The sequence below is a fragment of the Plasmodium fragile genome, assembly GCF_000956335.1.
Source record: "Plasmodium fragile strain nilgiri unplaced genomic scaffold supercont1.4, whole genome shotgun sequence".
Lineage (NCBI taxonomy): Eukaryota > Apicomplexa > Aconoidasida > Haemosporida > Plasmodiidae > Plasmodium > Plasmodium fragile.
Genome location: NW_012192584.1, coordinates 374,488 through 395,375, shown reverse-complemented (window position 1 = coordinate 395,375; position 20,888 = coordinate 374,488). Strand labels below are relative to the sequence as shown.

At 40.0% G+C, this 20,888-nt stretch overlaps 3 protein-coding genes across 3 annotated transcripts; 2 read left to right on the top strand and 1 right to left on the bottom strand.

Annotated features, from left to right (window-relative positions):
* Nucleotides 1–1,032: 1,032 nt before the first annotated feature.
* Nucleotides 1,033–4,313, top strand: AK88_00537 (uncharacterized protein; the record flags this gene model as incomplete). The annotated part of the gene is made up of 3 exons (XM_012478185.1): nucleotides 1,033–3,891; nucleotides 4,052–4,151; nucleotides 4,270–4,313. The coding sequence occupies 3 exons, from the start codon at nucleotides 1,033–1,035 to the stop codon at nucleotides 4,311–4,313; spliced, it is 3,003 nt and encodes a 1,000-aa protein (XP_012333608.1).
* A 1,482-nt stretch (nucleotides 4,314–5,795) lies between these two features.
* AK88_00536 (uncharacterized protein) lies at nucleotides 5,796–16,380 on the top strand (the record flags this gene model as incomplete). The annotated part of the gene is made up of 2 exons (XM_012478184.1): nucleotides 5,796–7,211; nucleotides 7,828–16,380. The coding sequence occupies 2 exons, from the start codon at nucleotides 5,796–5,798 to the stop codon at nucleotides 16,378–16,380; spliced, it is 9,969 nt and encodes a 3,322-aa protein (XP_012333607.1).
* Nucleotides 16,381–17,683: 1,303 nt separating this feature from the next.
* Nucleotides 17,684–19,105, bottom strand: AK88_00535 (tRNA pseudouridine(55) synthase; the record flags this gene model as incomplete). The annotated part of the gene is made up of 1 exon (XM_012478183.1): nucleotides 17,684–19,105. One exon carries the CDS (start codon nucleotides 19,103–19,105, stop codon nucleotides 17,684–17,686), a length of 1,422 nt encoding a protein of 473 aa, XP_012333606.1.
* Between the last annotated feature and the right edge of the window lie 1,783 nt (nucleotides 19,106–20,888).

The window sequence follows — 20,888 nt, the reverse complement described above, 5'->3', positions numbered from 1 at the left end:
ATGACCCGCTCATGGAAACCAGTCCCCAATCTGTTCATACATACAAGTGGTATGGATGTATGCCTCACGCACGAACGTACGCATGTCTCAACGAGTGTTGCGTGTATACCAATGCACAGCTACGTAATGTGAAGGGCTGACAAAGGTGTATAGACAATATCATTTCCCCAAGTGAACATCAACACAGGAGAGTGACAAAATTATTCTTCGCCAACGCTCCATTGTGCACAATGCGGTAACATACATTTTCGAAAATGCGTATTCCATACGCTCAAACTGTGATTGTTTGCCTTTATGATGGCTCGGAAATGTAAGTTCACCTTCCCCCCGCAGGAATTGTAAATCGTAATGTCTTCCATTTAATCAGTGTCCCCCCCCAAAAAAAAAAAATTCCACAATATTTCATCGTCGATGGGGTTATACAAAGTGTAAATATACTTTTCATCTGAGTCGATTTTAATTTTCATATAAATCTATGTAAAGAAAAATGTGAGCCTTTCTTTCTCGCGTAATGCATAAATTGCGCGATCGACAGCGGGGGACGTGTGTTTTGATGATTTCCGAAAGGGGAAAGAAGGAAAATGCTACAGTATGCACAAATTTTTGCGCAAGCGCGAAATATGACAAGGGGAATACTGTCATAAGGAGTGATCTCTACTTCGCCCAAGTGAGCCGAAAAAAAATGTAGTCACATATTTATAATTTTGGCCCCGCAACATTGTACGACTGTGCGGTTATGCAGTTTAACTGTCTACTCGGTTTCCTTCCTTGGAGGGGAATCATAAAATGATGATTTTTATCAACGTGTTTTTCCTTTTCCTTTTTGCTCGTTATTTTTAGGAGCGATTTTTTCGTTTCTCCCGTTTTCTCGTCCCTTTTGGGATGTCCTAGGCATGCGCCTGTGCATGCGTATGTGTGCAAACAGCGCCAACAGATGAAGCGGTGAAAATGTCTACACAACACAGATAATACTATGCAGTGCTTTCTGTTCTTCATTCTTCCAACCTTCATGCTGCCGCGCGTTACGAAAAAATGGGAAAAAAAGCAAATTCACCGCAACAGGGCCAAGATGGCAATCTCGAAAATTCCCCCCCAACGCGGGGCAGTCATGATAGACATGGCAGTCCCACCAAAGTGACGTCAAATGAGGTAGGCACAAACGCCAACATCAGCAGCAGAAGCAATAGCAACGAAGCAAATATCCTTTTAAGGAAAAAAAAAAATCAGAGAAAATGCAAAAATAACGCAGTTATCGCGAAAAAGAAGGATACCGAACACGCCCATCCCCACACGATCCCGTCCAAATATAAGCTAGTAAACTACTTTAACAACATAAAGTACAATTTGTCCCTTCGGAGATATTTTAAGATGCTTGTCACGGTTTCCATTTTTAACTACCTACCTCTGAACATGCGCAACTTATCCAACACGGCCTACATGTGCGGCAAACGTTTTAACCTTAAAGATGTGGAGTCGTTTAAGCTTTTTTTAATTTTGTGCAAATCGAAGGTGCTCTTCACATACAGATCGAACTTCCGCTTAAAGATTAGCGATAGAAATTGCTTCTCCAGTGCGAGTTTTTCCAGTGGGAGCTTCTCTAGCCGCACCAGCACAGAGATGGTCCCTTCGAACCGCAACAACGAACCAATCACCTGCAGCACAAATAGCGGAGGGATACACTCCAACAACGTGAGCCAAGAGGTAGAGCGAACGAAGGAAGGCGAAAAAGGAAAAGAACAAGGGGGAATGACAAAAAAGACAAACAGAAAGAAGAGGAAAAGAAAGTACTACAAAGAAAGAGTTATCAATTTCACAGACCTCCCTGAACATTTTTTTAAAAAAATATCCTTTGACGAAATGGAATATTTCTACATGAATTTTGACAATACTTCCAAATCGATTCGTGGATCCCATTTCAACAGAGACGATTACAACTACACGAATGGTAATCCATTTGGTGCGAAAAACGACTTATGTGGAACGGTTTCGGAGGACGATAATAATAGGGACACCTCTTTCGATAGTACAAACGATAGCAACAAAACTGTTTTGTATTTAGAAAATTATGGAAGTAATTCGGATGTGAATAGAACAAATGGGGGTAACGGCAGTGGGGACTCCCTCAATTGTGATGAAGAAGCAGATAAGCATAGCAGTGGGGGAATATCCACCATGAATGACACCCTCCTTGTAGGTAAGCAATCGGAGGGTACGAGCCCCAGTGCGTACACACATTTACCAAATGACTCATCGGGTGAGGACTCCAAAATGGTAGCAAAGAATGAAACAACAGTGGGGCAAGAGAGGGTTAGCAATAAAATGAATGAAATGTCACAAGGCAAAAAATTCAAAAACTCCTATTTGGAGAGGGAGAGTATCTCCCTTCTGTACACCCAGGTTAACAAAAATAAATATGCCGAATTTACAAAGAGGAAAAGAACCAAATATACCGAAGGAGACGACACGATATCAATATACATGAGCGATACCGGGTGGGGGTGCATGATACGGGTTGTCCAAATGGTGTTAGCACAGATACTAATCAAGTACAAGGTCTCCAAGAAGTATGCCTTCTTTCACAATATGAGCGATTACGCATTTTATAAAAATTATTTGAAAAAATCGTCAAATGAGCAGCAGTTGGGGGGTGCAGGGGGACACATTAGCACAGGTAAGGAAAATAAAAATGCCTCTAAAATAAGTTACCACGATGAAAAGACGCCTGCACGAAATTGCTGCGATGAGAACATAAAAGAGGCCGATTATTTTATAACGGACGGAAAATCAGACGCAACTTACTGCTATGATAACAACTCCACAATTAGCACTTGTAGTAATTTCCCCCCTATGGACAAGTCCCAATTTTGTGAACGCAATAAAGTGCAAGGTGTTAACAACGGGGAGGCAACAACAGCAGGGTTATCATCCACCTCCTTATGTTCCTCTGCCTGGAGGGATAATGTCTCCCAAAAAAGGGAACAAAACGTATATCGCTATTTTAAGAATTACGAAATGTTTCTGACCACCGGGGGGGAAAGCACACCCCGGATGACCATCGACAGTGGGGACGAAGTAAAGGCCAACGCAGCGCAACCACCACACATGAGTGCTGTTCAACACGTGAACATGAACAACTCGCTGGTATACTCCGTACTACTGCAGTTCAGAGACATGGAAAGCGCCAAGTACTCCATTCAGAATATCATTTACGAAACCATGAAGTACAAAAAAGTTAGCCAAAAAAACATGGAGCATTTTGTGCATGAGTGGCTTGGGCCGACCAGCAGCGCTGTTGTTATATCCAACCTGATTAACAGAAAGAAGGTCCGCTTTGTGAAAAAGAGAAAAAACAAAATCCCGCTAAATCGTGGAAGCTGCTTAACACGGGATAATCACTTCCTTAGAAAAAGTGAGCCTATCCAGGGGAGAGAGATTACCCCTACGGATCGAGTCATGAACAAGAAGGAATACTTTTTTGTAAAGCGCAAAAAAAGACATGCCTTGTTCTCAGTCGCCTTCGACACGGGCGTAATGTACAACAATCAAGTGTTAAAATTTTTTCAAATCAAAGAGAAAATATTAGTGATTATATGGGTGTGCCTAAAACTAGGGACTGATTCTTTTAACATAATGAAATATAAACAGTCCCTACTCTCCTGTTTTGGCCTAAAACAGTTCCAAGGCATAAGTAGTGGCAATGCGCATACCAGTGCTCACTACTTTTATGCGGCAAATGAAAACGGCCTATTTTACCTCGACCCTCATATAAAATGCCAAAGGGCCTTCACAGACTTAAATGAAAATTATGATACTGAATTTTTCACACAGAAGATAAAGTTTCTTCCATGGGAGTATTTGAATTCGTCTTTGTCGATGATATTCGTCGTGGATGTAATGCTATGAGTGAATTATAATCGTGCGCCTACATGTTTGAAAACGCGCAGGAGAGACATGAAAGAGGTTTTCTATAACAACCAACCCAACAGGAGGTATTAAGCTCGATATATACTACATAATATTTTTTTTTTTTTTCCCCCTTTTTTGAGCGCAGTGTAAGGAGGACTATTTCAATTTAACCAAAAATTTGAAACTTATTGATCCAAGCATATTTGAAGTTTACGATGAGGAGCCACAGTACACCTTCAGGAGTGGTAACTTTTAAGATAACCATGTAGGAGGGTTCACTTGGTGAATCGGGGCACATGTGTATATGTATATATCGGTATGCTTCTTTCATATAAACTCCTCATTCCAATTCCCTTTTCACAGAATTAAACTACGACACGGATGATTCGGGATTGGTTCTTTTGTGATGCCGTTTTATTCTGTTGTTCATAATTTTGAAGTCCCTTTGGTGTGTCCTTATAACCCATTGGAAAAAATGTGCAATTTTAATTGGTTTGCTTAACATGCAGATGAGTATGGGGTACAAAAAAAGAACAAAAAAAAAGAGACAACTATGTTGTTTCGAAGGGAATAACCTCCTTTTTTTTAAGTTCCCCCATATACGTTTGATTATTTTTTTGTAAATTTGTCTGCCCCTTTTTGGGATCCCATTTTAGCATCAATTGTTTTTTGGATTTTTTTTTTTTTTTTTTTTCCACCCTACGGGTAACATCACATTAACATAAATTATATTTATTTGTGACATCGTGCAGTTTTCCTCCATTTTGAACTTCCTTTGCCAACCTTATCATCACTAACATTTTTCTTTCTTGTCTAAATTTATTCATAAAGTGACCCTTTCAATGGTTTGCCAAGGCGTTTTTGCCAATGAATAGGTCTTCACAGAATTTATTCCTCCGTGGCAAGCTCGCTTGTACAGGTTTTGGCAACCCGTTCGCCTTGGAAAGGATTTAGCCAACCTTACGCGAAGTAGTATATTTGCCAAGGGAAAAATAAATTGTGCATTTTTCGAGTGTTATAATGTGAACTCATGGGGGAAGGGTAGGAACCTCCCATTTGGCAGTGAAACACCTGGGCATTGACTCACTCACTTGGCCGGCTCACGTCTTCCATTTTGTAAACATTTGCCGCTAATCATTTGTGCGCGCGCGCATATTCGCCGGCAGTGCATTTAACGCAGGGGTTACACCCCTCCCCCCAGCGTCAACTTTTTTTTTTTTTTTATAGACATGCACAGTGACATGAAGGGGAAAATTAAACGGACGAATGGACAACCTTTTTTTTATTCATTCAAAGCGAACACGTACAATGATAAAAAATTGTACGTACATTATTTTATTGTGGTTTAATTTGGCCCACGTTTTTTTTTTTTTTTTTGTTTTAAACATTATATACATCTGATCAGTGTAAATGATTATAAACGTTGTGAACACGTCAAATGTACCAATCAATTTGTTAACATTGGTGACGATGCTCACTCAGTCTTTTTTTAAAAAAAATTTAATGTTTCACGAATGCGGTAGAATTTATGGTGACTCGTGTAATTTTCCCAAAAGTGCAATTTCACACATTTTATTTTTTTCCTGCAAAATTGTTCTACAAAAAGAATTTTTTTAAAATACGCCAATGGGGGAACTGATTCGAAATGTAAGCAAGGTGTGAGGAAAAAAAAAAAAAAAAGAAAGAAAAAAAAATCGTGTGCATTTTAACTGAACAGAGAAGACAACTCTATAGAGGAAGAGCCTTATGATGAGCGAAGCGAAGCAAGTGCGCATTGCGGAGTACCCAGGGTTGGCACAATAAAGCTTAGCAAGCAGACCGAAACGTTTTCCCAAGCTGGGAACAAACTCGCACAGTATAACTTAGCGTAAAGTAGTGTATAACCCCATATGAGGAAGGAAAACATGGATGACCTCGAATCTGGAGCTATAGAAAACATCCACCATTATCTGAAGGAATGTCTGGACAGAAACAACTTCAAGGTCAATCCGGCGGGGGCACAAAGAGACATAAACGATGTCTCACTCATACACAGCTCATTAAAAAAGTATATCGTGCGATTAGCAAATATAAACAATTTCATCAAGCAAGAAAACTACTTTTTGAAAAAAACAAATGAGCAACTGGTTAGGAAGTGCAACGAAAGGGATGCATGCGGTTTTTACAAAAATGAAAAAGGGACTCACAGGGTGCATAGAAGGCATGGGCCGCTCGAGACGCACGGGACGCATACCATGTGTATGAACGAAATGCATAAATTGAGTGACGAAAATGAGTTTATAAAATACAAATATGAACAAATGCTGCGGCAAAACCTCTCGCTGCAAGAAAATAACGCCCAACTGAACAACACGCTGTTAAACAGGGACAAATACGAACCACACACAAATGAGGGAAACGGAAAATTGAAAATAGAAAATGGATTTCTAAGCCAAAGCCTCAACCACTTATTGCCACATCAAGAGGAAGGACGAAACATGTTGAGAAGCAGAAATGAAAAGGGCGGCGAAACAAAACCAGCTGAGGTAAACTACATGACGTTTGAAGGAAAAATAAATAGAATCCTCAAATGTACAAAAATTTTGGAAGAAATTTTAGACATCCTTAACAGCAATTTGAAATATGATGAACCACTTATGTTCCAAAAGAAGATGAACCTGATGGAAGTAGAAAAAGAACAATTAATAAAACAGAATGATTTTTTAAAAGAAAAAATTTTACAAATAGAAACCTTCATTTTGAATGATCCGTTTTTAGTGGAGAAGTTCAATTTCTTCTACGATTCCACTTCTATCAATATTGACCCCTGCATAAGGGATAACATCGAGTTGTACAAAAATAATAGCATAAAAAGAATGTTTCACAATTTGCGATGCTCGCAAAGTACAAATGCAGACCTAAAACAACAGTTATTAAGTGAAAAGAAAAAATCACATATTTACCAATCATACATATATGACATGAGAGAGAAGTTAAAAGATGATCTAAATGAACTGTTCAGCTTGAATAGAGATCAAAATATGAACTACCATAATTTGAATGGATGCGATGATTCGATCCGCCATTTTAGTGAAAAGGACAGTTCATCCCCGTGGAACATATTCTATGAGGCTGGCAATAACGGGGACGAACTTGTCTCAAGGAAGGAACACCAAAAATATTACAACTACCTGTCTGATTTTAGCACACCAAATTTTTACCGCATGTGTAAAATAAATAGCTCCAAAATTGATCATAACGAGCAAATGTTGACCCAATCGTGGAACCGGATTAGGGAGCTGGACCAGGACGCCGGTTGCTTCGAGGTATGCCCACATGTATGAAAAGTTACAAGCTGCATGGTGTATTCAATATTCATTAGAAAAAAGGGGTCTAAACGGTAAAGCAATTACTATCATCACTGCTTTACCGCTTGGTGAATCCTCCTTAAATCTTTGCGCCTCTACGTTATTTTCATTATAAGGGCGCTCGGACTATTCGTTTTCCTCCCCCCACCTCTCTGCATGTGGTGCCCAAATGTCTTTTACACCTTTACTTGCTTTTTTTTTTTTTTTTTTTTTTTGAAACAATATGATGCTGATCTAACACTATTGGGAGTGCTATTTGTCTTAATTTTTCAAATCAACGTGGTCAATTCTGAAAAATAAAAAAGGCGTCCATTTTTGCGTATGTTAAAATGTTGCATAATTACTTATGAAGATTAAAGTGTCCCTTTTTGTGTGTTCCTCTGAATAGAGATAAATATATGCATGAGTGGTCCCTTCTGTTGAGGAGCAAATAGTCCACATGGGCTCGACTGAGGGGAGGAATATTTCCATAAAATGTATTTTGATGAGGAATATCCTGCATAGGACTAGTTATGTAATAGCATAAATGATGCACATTTTGTATTTTTTATTGTTCCTTCTTTTTTTTAATTAGAAAAGGAAATATGAACAGATCTTCAGACAAGACGAACACGATGCCAGTGTGGCCGAGCTCGAAGGTGACATGCAAAATGAAGTATACTACTTTAGAATAAAAAAATTAATAAGCATGAGGAAGCAGGAACTAGATCGAATGATGCAATCGGGAGGACGCCAACTGGCTAGCCAAAAAAAAAAAGAGGACAGCAACAAATTGAAGAACGAATTGTATTTAAATCGTGTGGAATACAAGGAGGCACTGCGTGAATGGTTAAGAGGGCAGGAACAAAAATTACAAACAAGTGACAATCCTAGGAACAACCTCCTCTGTGGGAACAAAAATATTGACCAATTGAACCTCTACATTAAGCGAAAAATCATTTATCAGTTCGTAAAATACAAACACATCTACGAGTATTTCGTACAAAATGAGAGTGTATGTAAAAACCAGATAAGCAAAGACAAATTTATTAATTTTTTTAACAAGCACATTTTAAATGTCCAACATGGTGACACTGCACAGTGCGCTAATAAAGGGACTCCAGGAAATGGAAAAAGGGGAGTCACTAAATCGTGCCAGAAGGGGAAAAGGCTCCATGAAGATGAGGCCAACCAAAAAAGGGGAAGTGCTTATGTGGAGGAGGACAGTACTCAGTATCATGACGTTACATTAGAGGATGATGCAAGGCGGGGAAGTCACCATTCTGAGGAGAGCACCCTCAGGAGTGATCACCCTGGTGAGAAGCGGGCCGAAGCCACAGGGAGCAAGGAGGGGGATGCCACAAGGGAAAAAAAGAGGGAATCCAAACGGGAAAGACAGCGGGAAATAAAAGAAGTGCAGGAGAAGCAGAGGAAAATAAAAGCAGAAATGGAGAATGAGAAGCTGAGGAAAATGGAGAGAAAAAAGCAGAGGAAAATGGAGAAAGAAAAGCAGAGGAAAATGGAGAGAGAGAAACAAAGGGAAGAGGAACGAGCGCGCAAAGTGCAAGTAGAGCGAACGAGCCAAGTAGACGGAGACCCACCCACCAATGAGAACCAAGCGGGCGAAGAGGAAAACCAAAACCACCGAGAGATGGAAATCGAAATGGAAATCGAACCGAGTGATAAGAGCCAAGAGGAAAACATGAAGAAGGAAAATTTAAAAAAAAATGACGATATCTCAGAAAAATTCTACATGCGAGAAGAGCATCCCAGGAGACATGACTCCTCCCTAGGGGTGTTAATAAATACTATTAAAAATATAGACAAAAATAAAATGGAAAAAAATATGACCAGTAAAAATGTAGAAGGTTTGTTTTCTCCTACCCATTCGATGAATGAACGGAGTCGAAGTAGTCTTATTGGGGAGTCTCCTCAAAAGGAGAGGAGAGCATCGAATGTGAGTAAAAAGGATAGCAGCCAAGGTAGCGTAGAGTCCATAAAGTCAAGTAAGTCATTCGATGTAGAACCCACCGAAGGAAAAATGAACCAAAGTGAAGAAGAAGCAAATGATCGTGAAGAATTCAGTTTAGGCCACGCCGAATCAGATGCTACAAACTCAGTGGATGCGGAAGATGGGAAGAAGAAGCAATTTTTTAATTTGTCAAGTGAACCGGAGAAGGAGGATCACATGGGGGGAGAAGATAACCCAGAGGAGGATATCAATCAGGGTGGAGGTGAAATGCGCATAGGTGCGGTGGCGCAAGTTTCAGAGCGGCTAAGCGTTGAGGACAAGATTATCGTCAGCGGTTCGGTTGCCCTAGACGATATTAGGAGGATAAACACCATGAGGGGTGCGGGCGCGTTAGAATTGATACAGCCGGAGGGGGATGCGCAAATGGGAGATGGCGAAAGTGCACCGGAGGAAGATAGCGATGGGGGGGAGCCACAAAAAGATGACGTTCTAGAGGATCCTAATAAAGAGTGCGACCAAAATGAACTCGCCAAAAATGATGATCAGGGTGGATCTCTCGAAGACCGTGAAAGCACGCACAGTAGCCGTGCAACCGACAAGAGTGAGGAACCACCCCTTAAGCCGTTCCACAATGAGAATTTCCTCGAATCGGGGAGCGAATATTCCGAACAAGATCTCTTCGACAACAACAAATATGCTAATGTAAAAATTCAGGCGTTCAGACAGATACTTCATGTTCACGATAAAAATGTGTACACCTTTTTCATGAACCTAATTGTGCATAGCAAGATTAACCTAGTGAGGGATTACAAAAATAAAATTTTCAACGCCAAGGTAATGGCAACAGATATATTAGAGTACCTTTTAAAAAACTACTTCGAAGCGGATAAATTTTCTGTCAAGGGGAAAGTGAAAAAAGGAGGTTCACAGAAACAAGTACACCTAAGCCAAGTGGAATTAAAAAACATTAACGAGTACATATGCAATAACAGTAATAGCTCTTCTCTAAAAACACTATACCACAAGATTCTCTTTTTGAATAATGAAAATTACGAAAGTTTTAAAAGTCGTCTTCTGGAAGGTGGGGTGATAAACCTAATTAACCTTTTCCACGATGAAGACATTAACAACTTTGACAAAATTTTCGACGTCTCTTTTGTTAATTTCTGTGATATAGTGGGAATATCAAAAGACACATGCACATACCATTTTAACTGCATGGACAAGAACTACAAGGGGAAGAGATACATTTATTTAAAACACATATTTCGCTATCTGGAGGTGGAAAGGGATATGAAAGACGACTTACATAAATACAACTTTATTTCCATGCAGAAAAAAAATTTAATTTATATTCATATCAACGAATCTTTTGATAACTTAAAGACCTTTTTCAAATCTGTGGAGAAGAAAAATAACTTGTACATCAGCTTGAACGAGTTTATTTATTTCTTTTCTGAGAATGAGAAAATGGAAAAGTACTGTTACTCCCAGGAGGATGTAACTTGCTTGTACTACTCTATCCTGTTTTATGTGTACTACACGAATAAGAACAAGGTATTGCAGACGTTAGAATTTTGGGGGGAGCCAAGCGGGGGGGAAGAAAATAATCCTCAAAAGACGGGCCCAACTCAGAAAAATGATTATAACAAAAATGAGCTACACAGGGCACCCGCTTCCGTCGCTGTAAACCCCCTTGTTGACCAAACTCGAGAGAACAGATCACCCCCGGATGATGGATACAATTATGTTAATCACAATTTGTCTCTCTACAAGGAGTATTTTTCTTTGGACGATTTCAATTTTGCCATCGAGTTGAAGGATTTGTACTTTTATTTTGAGGGCTTTGAGTGCCCCTTTTCTAAAATAAAACGGAGGATTTTGGAAATTTACGGATCAGTGAAAAGGGGATTGATAATCAACCACGAGACTTGCAACAGCGAGAGGGATGAAGATGACACGAGCAGCTCCCAGAGCGATGAGGAGGAGGCGGCAGATCTGGACGTGGATCTGCAGCTTGACTCCTTCCAGTTGTTCACCAGGCATAAGTACAGGTACAAGCACTCCGACCGGGTTTGCTTCTACGAGCGGAAGGTGAGCAGCTTGGCCAAAGTGGATAGGGAAGTCGAACCGGACTCGCTGGAAGACGTGGGCACAATTCCCCCAATCAGCAAAAAAATCTTCATGTGCCTAATGTACAACATAGGAATACATGTAGACCACTGCCTGGCTTTATGGAAGAGCTTCGCCCCCTTTCTGGAGTACGACAAGCTGGACTACAAAGTATTCTGTGGGTTCTTAAACGGGAAAATAACCGTAGGGAGCCACGAAACGGAGGAAGGCATAAAAGAAATTAAAACCAAGCTAATAAACACCAAGGAAGAGGAGGAGGCGGATTCCATATGCATCCACAAAAACAGGCTGCGAGGAACCATCTGCCCTCGCTTACTAAACAACTTAAGCGAAAAGGATTCAACACAGCCGCTCACAGTAGACGAAATAGAGGTTCTGACGCAAGTGTTGAATCATGTCACCCCTTTCAACTTTTTGGATAAAAATGAAATAAAAAATTTCATACAAAAGTTAAAAAAAAAATGTTTTAAAGAGGGCCACGATTTTGTATCCCTAGGGGGGGAGAGAGACATAAAAATTGGAAAAAAAGAGGAAAAGGAAATATCATACGGGGAAACAACAGGCAATTCTTACCAAAACAACACCATCGTTATCCTGTTGAACGGAATTTTAAGACACACCACGGAGCCTAACTCCTTCATAAACAGCATCAACGTGATCGACAGGGCCAACGTGCGCTCCTACACGGCACACACAAATGTTGCTGTGATTGAGATAAATAAGGAGCTATATACCAGCGACTTTGTAAAGCTAGTGGAACAGAAAAGAGAAGTTTCAGAAGAATTTATGAGCATTATCGATGACGTACCCATCATCAGAAATTTACCAGACGCCTTAAAGAAAAGCTTATCCATGAATGTTCAAAAATGTACATATAAAAAAAAAAAAGTTATTATAAGACAGCATGATGATCCTACCCATTTTTACATATTGAAACAAGGGGAAATACATTTCTACTGTAACAGTGTGATGAGCACCCCGGTGAGGGTCATTTCTAGATGCTCCTTTTTTGGGGAAGTAGCCCTCATATTTAACACTCTGAGAACGTGCGACGCGGTGGTCGAGTCAGATGTAGCTCACTGCTACTGTATTTCGAGAGAGTACTTTCTTTCCCTCTTGAATAAACAGATCGTGAAAGAATTCGTGGAATATTTCCGAACCAATTACACGCATGGCATTCAGCACATCATTAAGAATTACTCAAGTGGGAACATAGCAGCGGAAGGGGCGACGCTTCAGGTAGACAACAATGGAGAGAATCGCCCCAACGCAGGAAACATGCTGCAGAAGTTACCCTCCGATGGAGACAAAATGTTGATTGAGGTCAAACGGTCGAGTTCAAGAAAATACACAAATCAGCTCTCCACAGTTGGTAGCCTAAATAGAGACTTCTCCTCAGTAACCCTCTCAGAAGACAACATCACGTTGGATGTAGAATACATCAACAAAAGCAACATGACCTCATTTTACAGTGACTTGGATAAAATTTTACTAAAATTTTTCAACACAGAACAGAAATATTTTGTGGAAGAAATGGAATCCCATTTGATGAAGGTTAAGGTATTAAAAAAAGTCCTAAACAAAATGAAGGATAAAGAAACATTTCTTAAGAATCTCAAGTGGGAAAAATGTCCCAAAGGAAAGCACCTTATATTGGAAGGGGATTTGTTTGACAAATTTTACTTTGTTAAAGAAGGAGAGATATCCGTACAGCAATTTAATCAGTACAAAAATGTGTATGAGGAAATATCCACAGTTAGGCAAAATCAATATTTTGGTCATCAGTTAATTTTGAATAAGACAAAGTCCTCCTTCATTGCAGTGGCCTCCGTAGACACAGAATTGTACACGTTAGAAGCATCCTTGTATGAGAAGTTCCTTGCACCCTTCATCGACACACTCAACAAAAAAAATGATATTAATCACACTGATGAGCTAACAAAGAGTATAAACAACCAGGTGATGATGAAGAAGGACAACGACTTTGTAATAAAAGTCATAAGAATTCTAAAGAAGGTAAATGTGCTTCAGAATTTAAATAACGACCAGATGTACAATGGTGCGAAACATTTCAATTTTAAATTTTTCAGAAAGGGAACAATCATAATAAGGCACAACGACACCCCTGACCATTTTTACATAATTAAAAAGGGAATCGTGTCCGTTAAGGTGGACGACAAAGAGGTGGAAGATGTTCAGCATATGAACAATTTGCACAATACGGATAACAACCAAAAGGAAGAATCTACACACAGGGGTGGAAGAACAAAATCTGTGTACTTGTACAAGTACGATTACTTTGGAGAATTGTCCATTATAAATAATCAGCTGAGAACAGCTACCTGTGAGGCTCACACGAATTGCTTCCTACTAGCCATTGACAAAGATTCCTTTATTGAGCACTTTGGAATAATATTTAATGAGCTGCTACAGGAAGCTGATGTAAGGTACACGAAGAATTACAGCCTGCCGCCGTGGCTCAAGTCCATGTATGGTAATGGTGAGTTTAACGAGGATATGCACTCTGTGTCGATGAAGATCCCGGAACTCGGAAGCTCCCTCAGCAGCATTTCAGACGATAACAACGAGATGTTCAGTTTCGAGAAAGAGATAAATGCCAAGCTGAAGAAGGAGAAGCGCAACAAGAAGAAGAGAAACCTAAAAGGTCGTAACGCAAACGACGAAGACACGGATGACCGCCCCCATGCGGAAAATGAAAACGAAGTCGAACATGGAAGCTCCATAAACCTCTCCACCAACCGTAGCCTAAGCATTGTGAGCAACGAAGACAGGATTAGCAAAATTAAGGAGGAGAAGAAGCAAGAAATACAAGAAATTAAGCTTAAAGAATTGAAGGTGTTCGAACGGATAAAACGGAAGGAGGAGAAAAAAATGAAAGCCTTGATGAAGAAAAAGGGAGTATTACTCCCAGAAAAGAATGAAAAGGAAGAATTAAACCCCGATCAACCCAGCGGCAATAAGAGGGATGAGAAGGAAGAGGGCGGTGCACCAGTGGAGGAGGCAAAAATGACAACCCTAAACCATGAATCAAACAGGAAGGAAAACGCAAGCCAATCGAAAGATAACAAGCAAAGTTCCATACAACATAAATCTTCAAGCATTTTAAAAAAAAAGATCAATCCACCCAACTCTTCCGACCTGAAGGTAGACAAAATGGTGAACAAGCTAATGAGGCTTATCTGCTCAGAATACAATTCCATTTTTCATTTTTATGAATGTATAGACAAATTCAATACTGGATACATAAAATACAACGACTTCTTAAATTTTATCGCATCTCAAAATCTGGAAGAGTTATTTGAAGGCAGGGACAATATGGAAAGTTTGTTCAAGTACCTTTGTGATGGAAAGGGCATCTTAACATTGACACAGTTTTACATAAGTATGTACAGAGACGAGGACATCGACATGTACTCACTCAATTTACGTCTGTGCGAAGTGTACGGAAGTAGTTTGTTAGCATTTAAGAAGATAGTTCCTCAGTTCAACGCCCAGGATGATAGTCTTTGCAGTTTTGCCAATTTCGAACTAGTGTGCGATAGCGTAGGGTTGAGTAAAACGAATATAAAAAATATTTGGGATGAGATTAACATAATGAATGAGGAGCAAATCCCCCTAGAAGTTGTATTTAGCATTCTGAATGGAGAAGTTTTCGTAGAACAAGCCTACGTAGCTTACAATGAGAAAAAGTCACTGCTAAATCGGGTTGTTCACTTTTTCCAAGCAAATGAAGCAGACTTCATAAAAATGAGTACCGAAGTGATGGAAACAAATTTTAAGATAAATTACGAAGAGCCAATAATAATAAATAAGTGTCAACATAAATCTTGTTCTAATGAATGTCAAGAATTGGAAAAACTGTTGCAGCTTGATATACATTTTAAATACTTAACATTGGACCAGAGAAAATTCTTTGCAACATTAATGAACCGTAAGATTATGAAGTCTGGAGATGTTGTAACCAAACAAGGGGACAATGATGCGCCTATTATATTCCTGTACCAGGGTACTGCAAACATAATTAGCCACAACATTTTTGGAATTGAAACTGTGATTAGAGAGATTGAAAATGAGGAGTTATACGGCTGCTACGAAGCTATTCAAGGGACACCAGCAGATTATGAGGTAAAAATATGTTCCGACAATGCTGTTGTTTGGATCTTAGACAGATCATCCTATAACGACCACTTAAAAGACATGCTAGAAGAAAGAAAACAAAACTGCTTGCATATTCTTGCCTTACTGAAAAATGTACCCATTCTGAGATACCTCCCAGAGGAAACACTTCAAAATATTTCCTACGCAATGAAGGTTGAGCATTACCAACCTAACCATACCATCATAAAGGAGAATACACATGATGATAAGTTTTACATCATATGTAATGGTCTAGCCACTGTTGAAAAAAATTCCGAAATTAATAAAAATAGACTTATTCTGTCGACCCTTAGAAAGGCAGATTTTTTTGGAGAAATAGCTTTAATAAAAAATATCAGACGAACTGCAAATGTCATTTTAGACACACAAACCATTTTGCTATCTCTTGTTGATGTGGAATTCCGTAGATTATTATCTCCTTACTTTGATCAATTTTTAAACAGAGCTAAAGCGAATTATAAAAAATTGCATTTGGACATCAAACTCGTGCCCGCGGAAATTGCCAGCATTAGCAGCAACCCTAATATTGGGAACGTCGTGTTCGGGAGGGGCGCACGGAAAAAGGTAACCATACAAGGATTTGAAGAGGGGGACAGCCCTGTGGAGGACCCACGAGGTAAGAAAAAGGGCGAAGTCAGCTTCGTACAATCTGCTGAGGAAGCACCACTAGATGAGGAACCAACCGAAGGGAGCAGGAATAGTCACCAGGGGGATAGCAGCAAGGGAGGTCACGATAAACACACTGGCAAGGCCAAGGATAAGGGGATGAGCAAAACCAAGAAGGGAAAAGAGCATGGGTTGCAGGGGGAAGACGCAAAAGGTACTGAAAAGAAGAAAGGGAAAATAAAAGAGGCACACAAGTGAGGAGGTTCCGGGAGGAGGCGAGCTGAAATTGTGAAGAGGGCACTCCTCCTCTTCTTCCCTTTGGCATGGACCACTGGCATAGTGTTCCATAGAGAATCAACAAAAGGAGTGTCTCCCTTTGAACACCCATATGAATATCCAATTGAAGCATGAGTATAGTGCTGTAATCAGTGGCCCCGTTTTTATGCAGCTATTGAAAAGTGTAGTTAAGAGTTAGCTGAATATAGCGGTATTTCCCTATTCTGGTACATTAGAGCATGGAGGAGAGGCAGGTCTGCGGGATGGTAAATAGGAGCCTCCATATTTGTACACTTCTTCGTTACTTCCGCATGTGTATATATGGAGACACATGTACCTTTGCACGTCATAACGTTTCACCATGGGTGTCCATGGCGCGATCATGGCAGAATGAACAAGGCGCGAATAAATGGGCAGTAAGACACTGGTTTTGTTTTTGTTTTTGTTTTTTTTGTCTTTTTTGCGTAAGCCCCCTTTAAAGGAATGGCATATTTTGTACAATTTTTTCGTTTCATCTCGAACTGCAGATTTTGTGCGAATTTTTTTTGAGAACCTAGGTGAAATTTTTTTAAAAGTTTTGAATCAAGTCGGCACTGCCGCTGGGGAGTAGCCTCACGCTTATGGACGCAGAAAAAAAGGGGTCATATGGCAAGACGTAGGAACCGCGGGGGTGAGAAGCGGGGCGTCGATTAAATCTGATATATTATTTACTTATTCTGTTACCCGTGGATAATGTGTAACATCTTACGTTCTTGGCAAAACGGTTGCCTAAAAAGAGGTGCAAGTGTGAACCCCTGTTTAAGCGCAAATTTTAGTGACCTTTTGCGGCACGACGAGAGGGTCACCTTGCTCGTTGTCTGCTATATTTACGGTTCAAATGGTTTAAATTCAAAATGAAGTTTTGTTTTTTGTGTGTGTCTTAAAGGTTAAGCGACAGGGGGTACACTTGAAGAGAAATGAACGCGAGATGTAAGGGAGGCATGGTAAGGGACAAAACACAATGAGATATAGGAGCAACGCGGCACCAGTTAGGCCTCTCATGACTACACAAACATGTAACACATAAAAAATTGTTGCAAAGGCACATATACATACGCGTGTATCTTTATATACACAGGTGCCCATGCGCCATTTGGAAAAAACTCCTAACGATCCCCGCGGAGGCATTACTGAAAAATGGGTTCCCCCTCAGGAACGCGTTAAATCGGGTTGCACCTCTAGGGACAGACGCAGATGTGTGTCCCTCGAGAAAGTTACATGCTTTACTCTCGTCAGTTAAGTGGACTTAATTTTTTTTCCTCTTCTTTTTCACTACCCCCGAGTCGGATTGCTCATCCGCGTTGTCATTTTCCTGCACCCCTTCACCGTCCTTTTTCTTTTTACTTTCGCCATCGCTTAAATTGAAAGCGGAACTTCCCCCCACGGGGTTATTTTCACCCATCACATTGTTCCCATTTTCTGGTACCTCATTGTTGTTACTGCCATCCGTGTTGAGCGTATAAATGGCCGTATCGCCAACCAGTTTGGGAACGTAGCCTTCACTCTTGATCCAACTTAGAGGTGTTTTGTCGTTGGGCTTTCCATACTTATCAAGGAGGCCAGCAAGGATTAATTTTTTTTTTTCCATAGATCTGGTACCATAACCCCATTTCACATCGTACGTGTCTCTATCCATAATAACTCTTTTTGTGAGAGAAACAACACCATGGTCAACAGTGGCAATGACACTTGAAGTCATTTGAGCAATGGCCAAAGCAACTGCTTCACCTTTGGTCGTCATTAACACAATCTCAGAGTTCACATCAATATTATTATCGAATCTTAAAACTCCAGGAATGGTTAACTTAGCACCATAACAGATGGCATTCACTGCACTGTCCTTTATAACTATCCTGGGGAAATTTATGAGAAGCTTTTCTAGGGGGGTGATAATTCTCCTCAAGTAGGTTTCATCCCCAGTTGTATCATACACATGTTGGGCATCCAAAATATCATGTAGAGTACACATATTATCGTACTCTGTCATATTTCCCGATTTTACTCTTCTCAATTCTTGCATGTGGGCCCCTACTCCTAGAAGCAAACCTATATGTTCACACAACGTTCTTATGTATGTTCCTGCTTGACATTTGACCCAAAATACACATACATTATTACCATCATCATAATCTAACAATTTTGAATCATAAATCGTGCGCACTCTTAATTGTCTTTTAACTGCACAGATTAATGGAGGCCTTTGGAAAATAGCCCCGTGGAAGTTATTTAGCACTAGCTTTACTTCTTCAAGACTTTTCGGTTTAGAATGAAATTTACATACACATACATATTCCTTTCCTGATTCTTGCTGCGATTTTACCAACCTAGTTGCTCTATTTAAACATACGAGTAATACACCCGTCACCTTGGGGTCTAAGGTACCACTGTGTCCTGTTTTTTCACACCTTAGAATTTTTCTTATCCAAGAAACTACTTCATGTGAGGAGGGGTTACTGGGTTTATCCAAGTTGATGATCCCATATTTTAAGTACTCTTCTAAATTGCGCGAGTAGGGAGAGTTTCCCATTGGTAGGGGCGTGAAGTGGGAACTTCGCACGTTCAGTTTGTCATAGTTCTTTAGCAGGAGTGGCCAGTTTGATGTATCTATCACTGCTTCTTTTCTCTCTGGTTCTATTTGGCATTTGGCCTTCTCCGCTGCCTCTCCCATTTTGTTTTGGTTATTACGGGTGTTGATATTTTAATGGGGATGCTGCTGCCTCCTGCTTCTACGTGCGCGAATGAGATGCATGCCAACGCGTTCGCAGTTTTGTTGAGGGACTTGTTTTCCTAAGCGGGAGGTACGCGAATCGTGGGTAGATGGTCGGCGGATCTTATGCGCCTATGGTCCCTCCACAGTTCCGTTCCTTAACCCTGTATGTACAAAACAAGGGAGGCTTCGGTATGATTTAATGCAAAAAAGGGAAGTCAACAATTTGCCCTTCAAGTTTCAGCAGGGGCGCATAACTATACACCAGCTTTCGTTTGTAACATGCTTGCAATTATTTCACCCCAGATCATGCTTCTTGCGCCACAGTTGGGTTAACCTCCGTCCTGTTGTGTTATTGCGTTTTTTTTTTTTTTTTTTTTTTTTTTTTTTGTATTAACGAATAGCAGATGCCTGATTTGATGGCTTCTCTTCCTTGATCGCAACTAAAAACTATGGTTTACAAAATTTTTTTTTTCCTTTCCGCTAGCAAAATACTGCCGCATGTTTTGTTCGGCGTTTGGTCGTGATGAGGCGCAGCAGTAGCGGTTACTGGCGACATATGCAACAACTTAGGTAGCGACTTCGCAACTTACAAACGGGTTAATTCCATTTTTGCCGTCTCCAGTATATTCTGGGCACACCTTTCAAAAATGCAGGTATTAATTTTTTCAATTATACAGAAAATAAAAAAAATGCATATAACAGGACTTCGTTTGCAGCGCATAAATAATTATTCTCTATAGCGTTCCACGATCATCCTCCTGGGCGGTCACCGAGAAGCAAACATTCACTCCACCAATTTAAATGACCCAACAGTATATATATGTAACTACATAGATATATGCGGTTGAAACCGTAAAATGCCGTATGCCTCGCTGCTATGGTGAAACCACGCCGCTTTTTCTTAATTACAAACAATGCAACATCGTTGGAGAGCCCATGTAAAGACCATTTACTTAAACACTATGAGCGCATTATCGCAGAGTGATATATTAATTGGTACAACAGGTTCTCCAGGCATGCATAAACGTACAAATATGAAATCGTCTATATATACACCTGCGGCTACACCGTGAGTTCTCCACCATACAGGTTATCACATGTTCATTTTTTTTTTTTACAGCTTTTTGGAACTACACACAAAAAAGCAAATGTTCGTTCAAGGGGAAAAATGCTCCCCATTTTGCGTAGCGTGTATATATAGATTAGAACGACAGACACAACTGCCAAGCGGATTGCAGTTTTTTTTTTTTTTTTTTTTTTTTTTTTCCTGTGACCGTTTATACGTACATACCTTCAAGGGTAATGATTCGTATGGATTATGTCGGCGCATTCATTTATGTCCACTTCTGTGACGCACCTTTCTCTTGTTTTATTTGTCTCGTCTTTAATGTGTCTCTCTTCCTTTTCCATTCATAAAGATTTTAAAAACAAGCGACGAATGGCTTCGCCATCAAAATTTTTTATTTAAAAAACAAAAAAAAAAAAAAAAAAAAAAGGGAAAAATTAATAAAAGGGGGAATAAAAAATGTAAATTAAAAAATAAAAGTACGCTTTAAATATAATCAACGTGAGGGTGGGAAAAAAAAGAAGGACGAAGGAAATGAGAATGTCTCTATTATGGCTTCATTAATTCATACGGGCTTTCTTTTGTAAACACCTTACAGGTGTAGGCAGCGGTGTGAAGCCCCGTACCCAAGGTGGCGAAGAATGCACATGACTGCTACAGGTAAATGTACACACA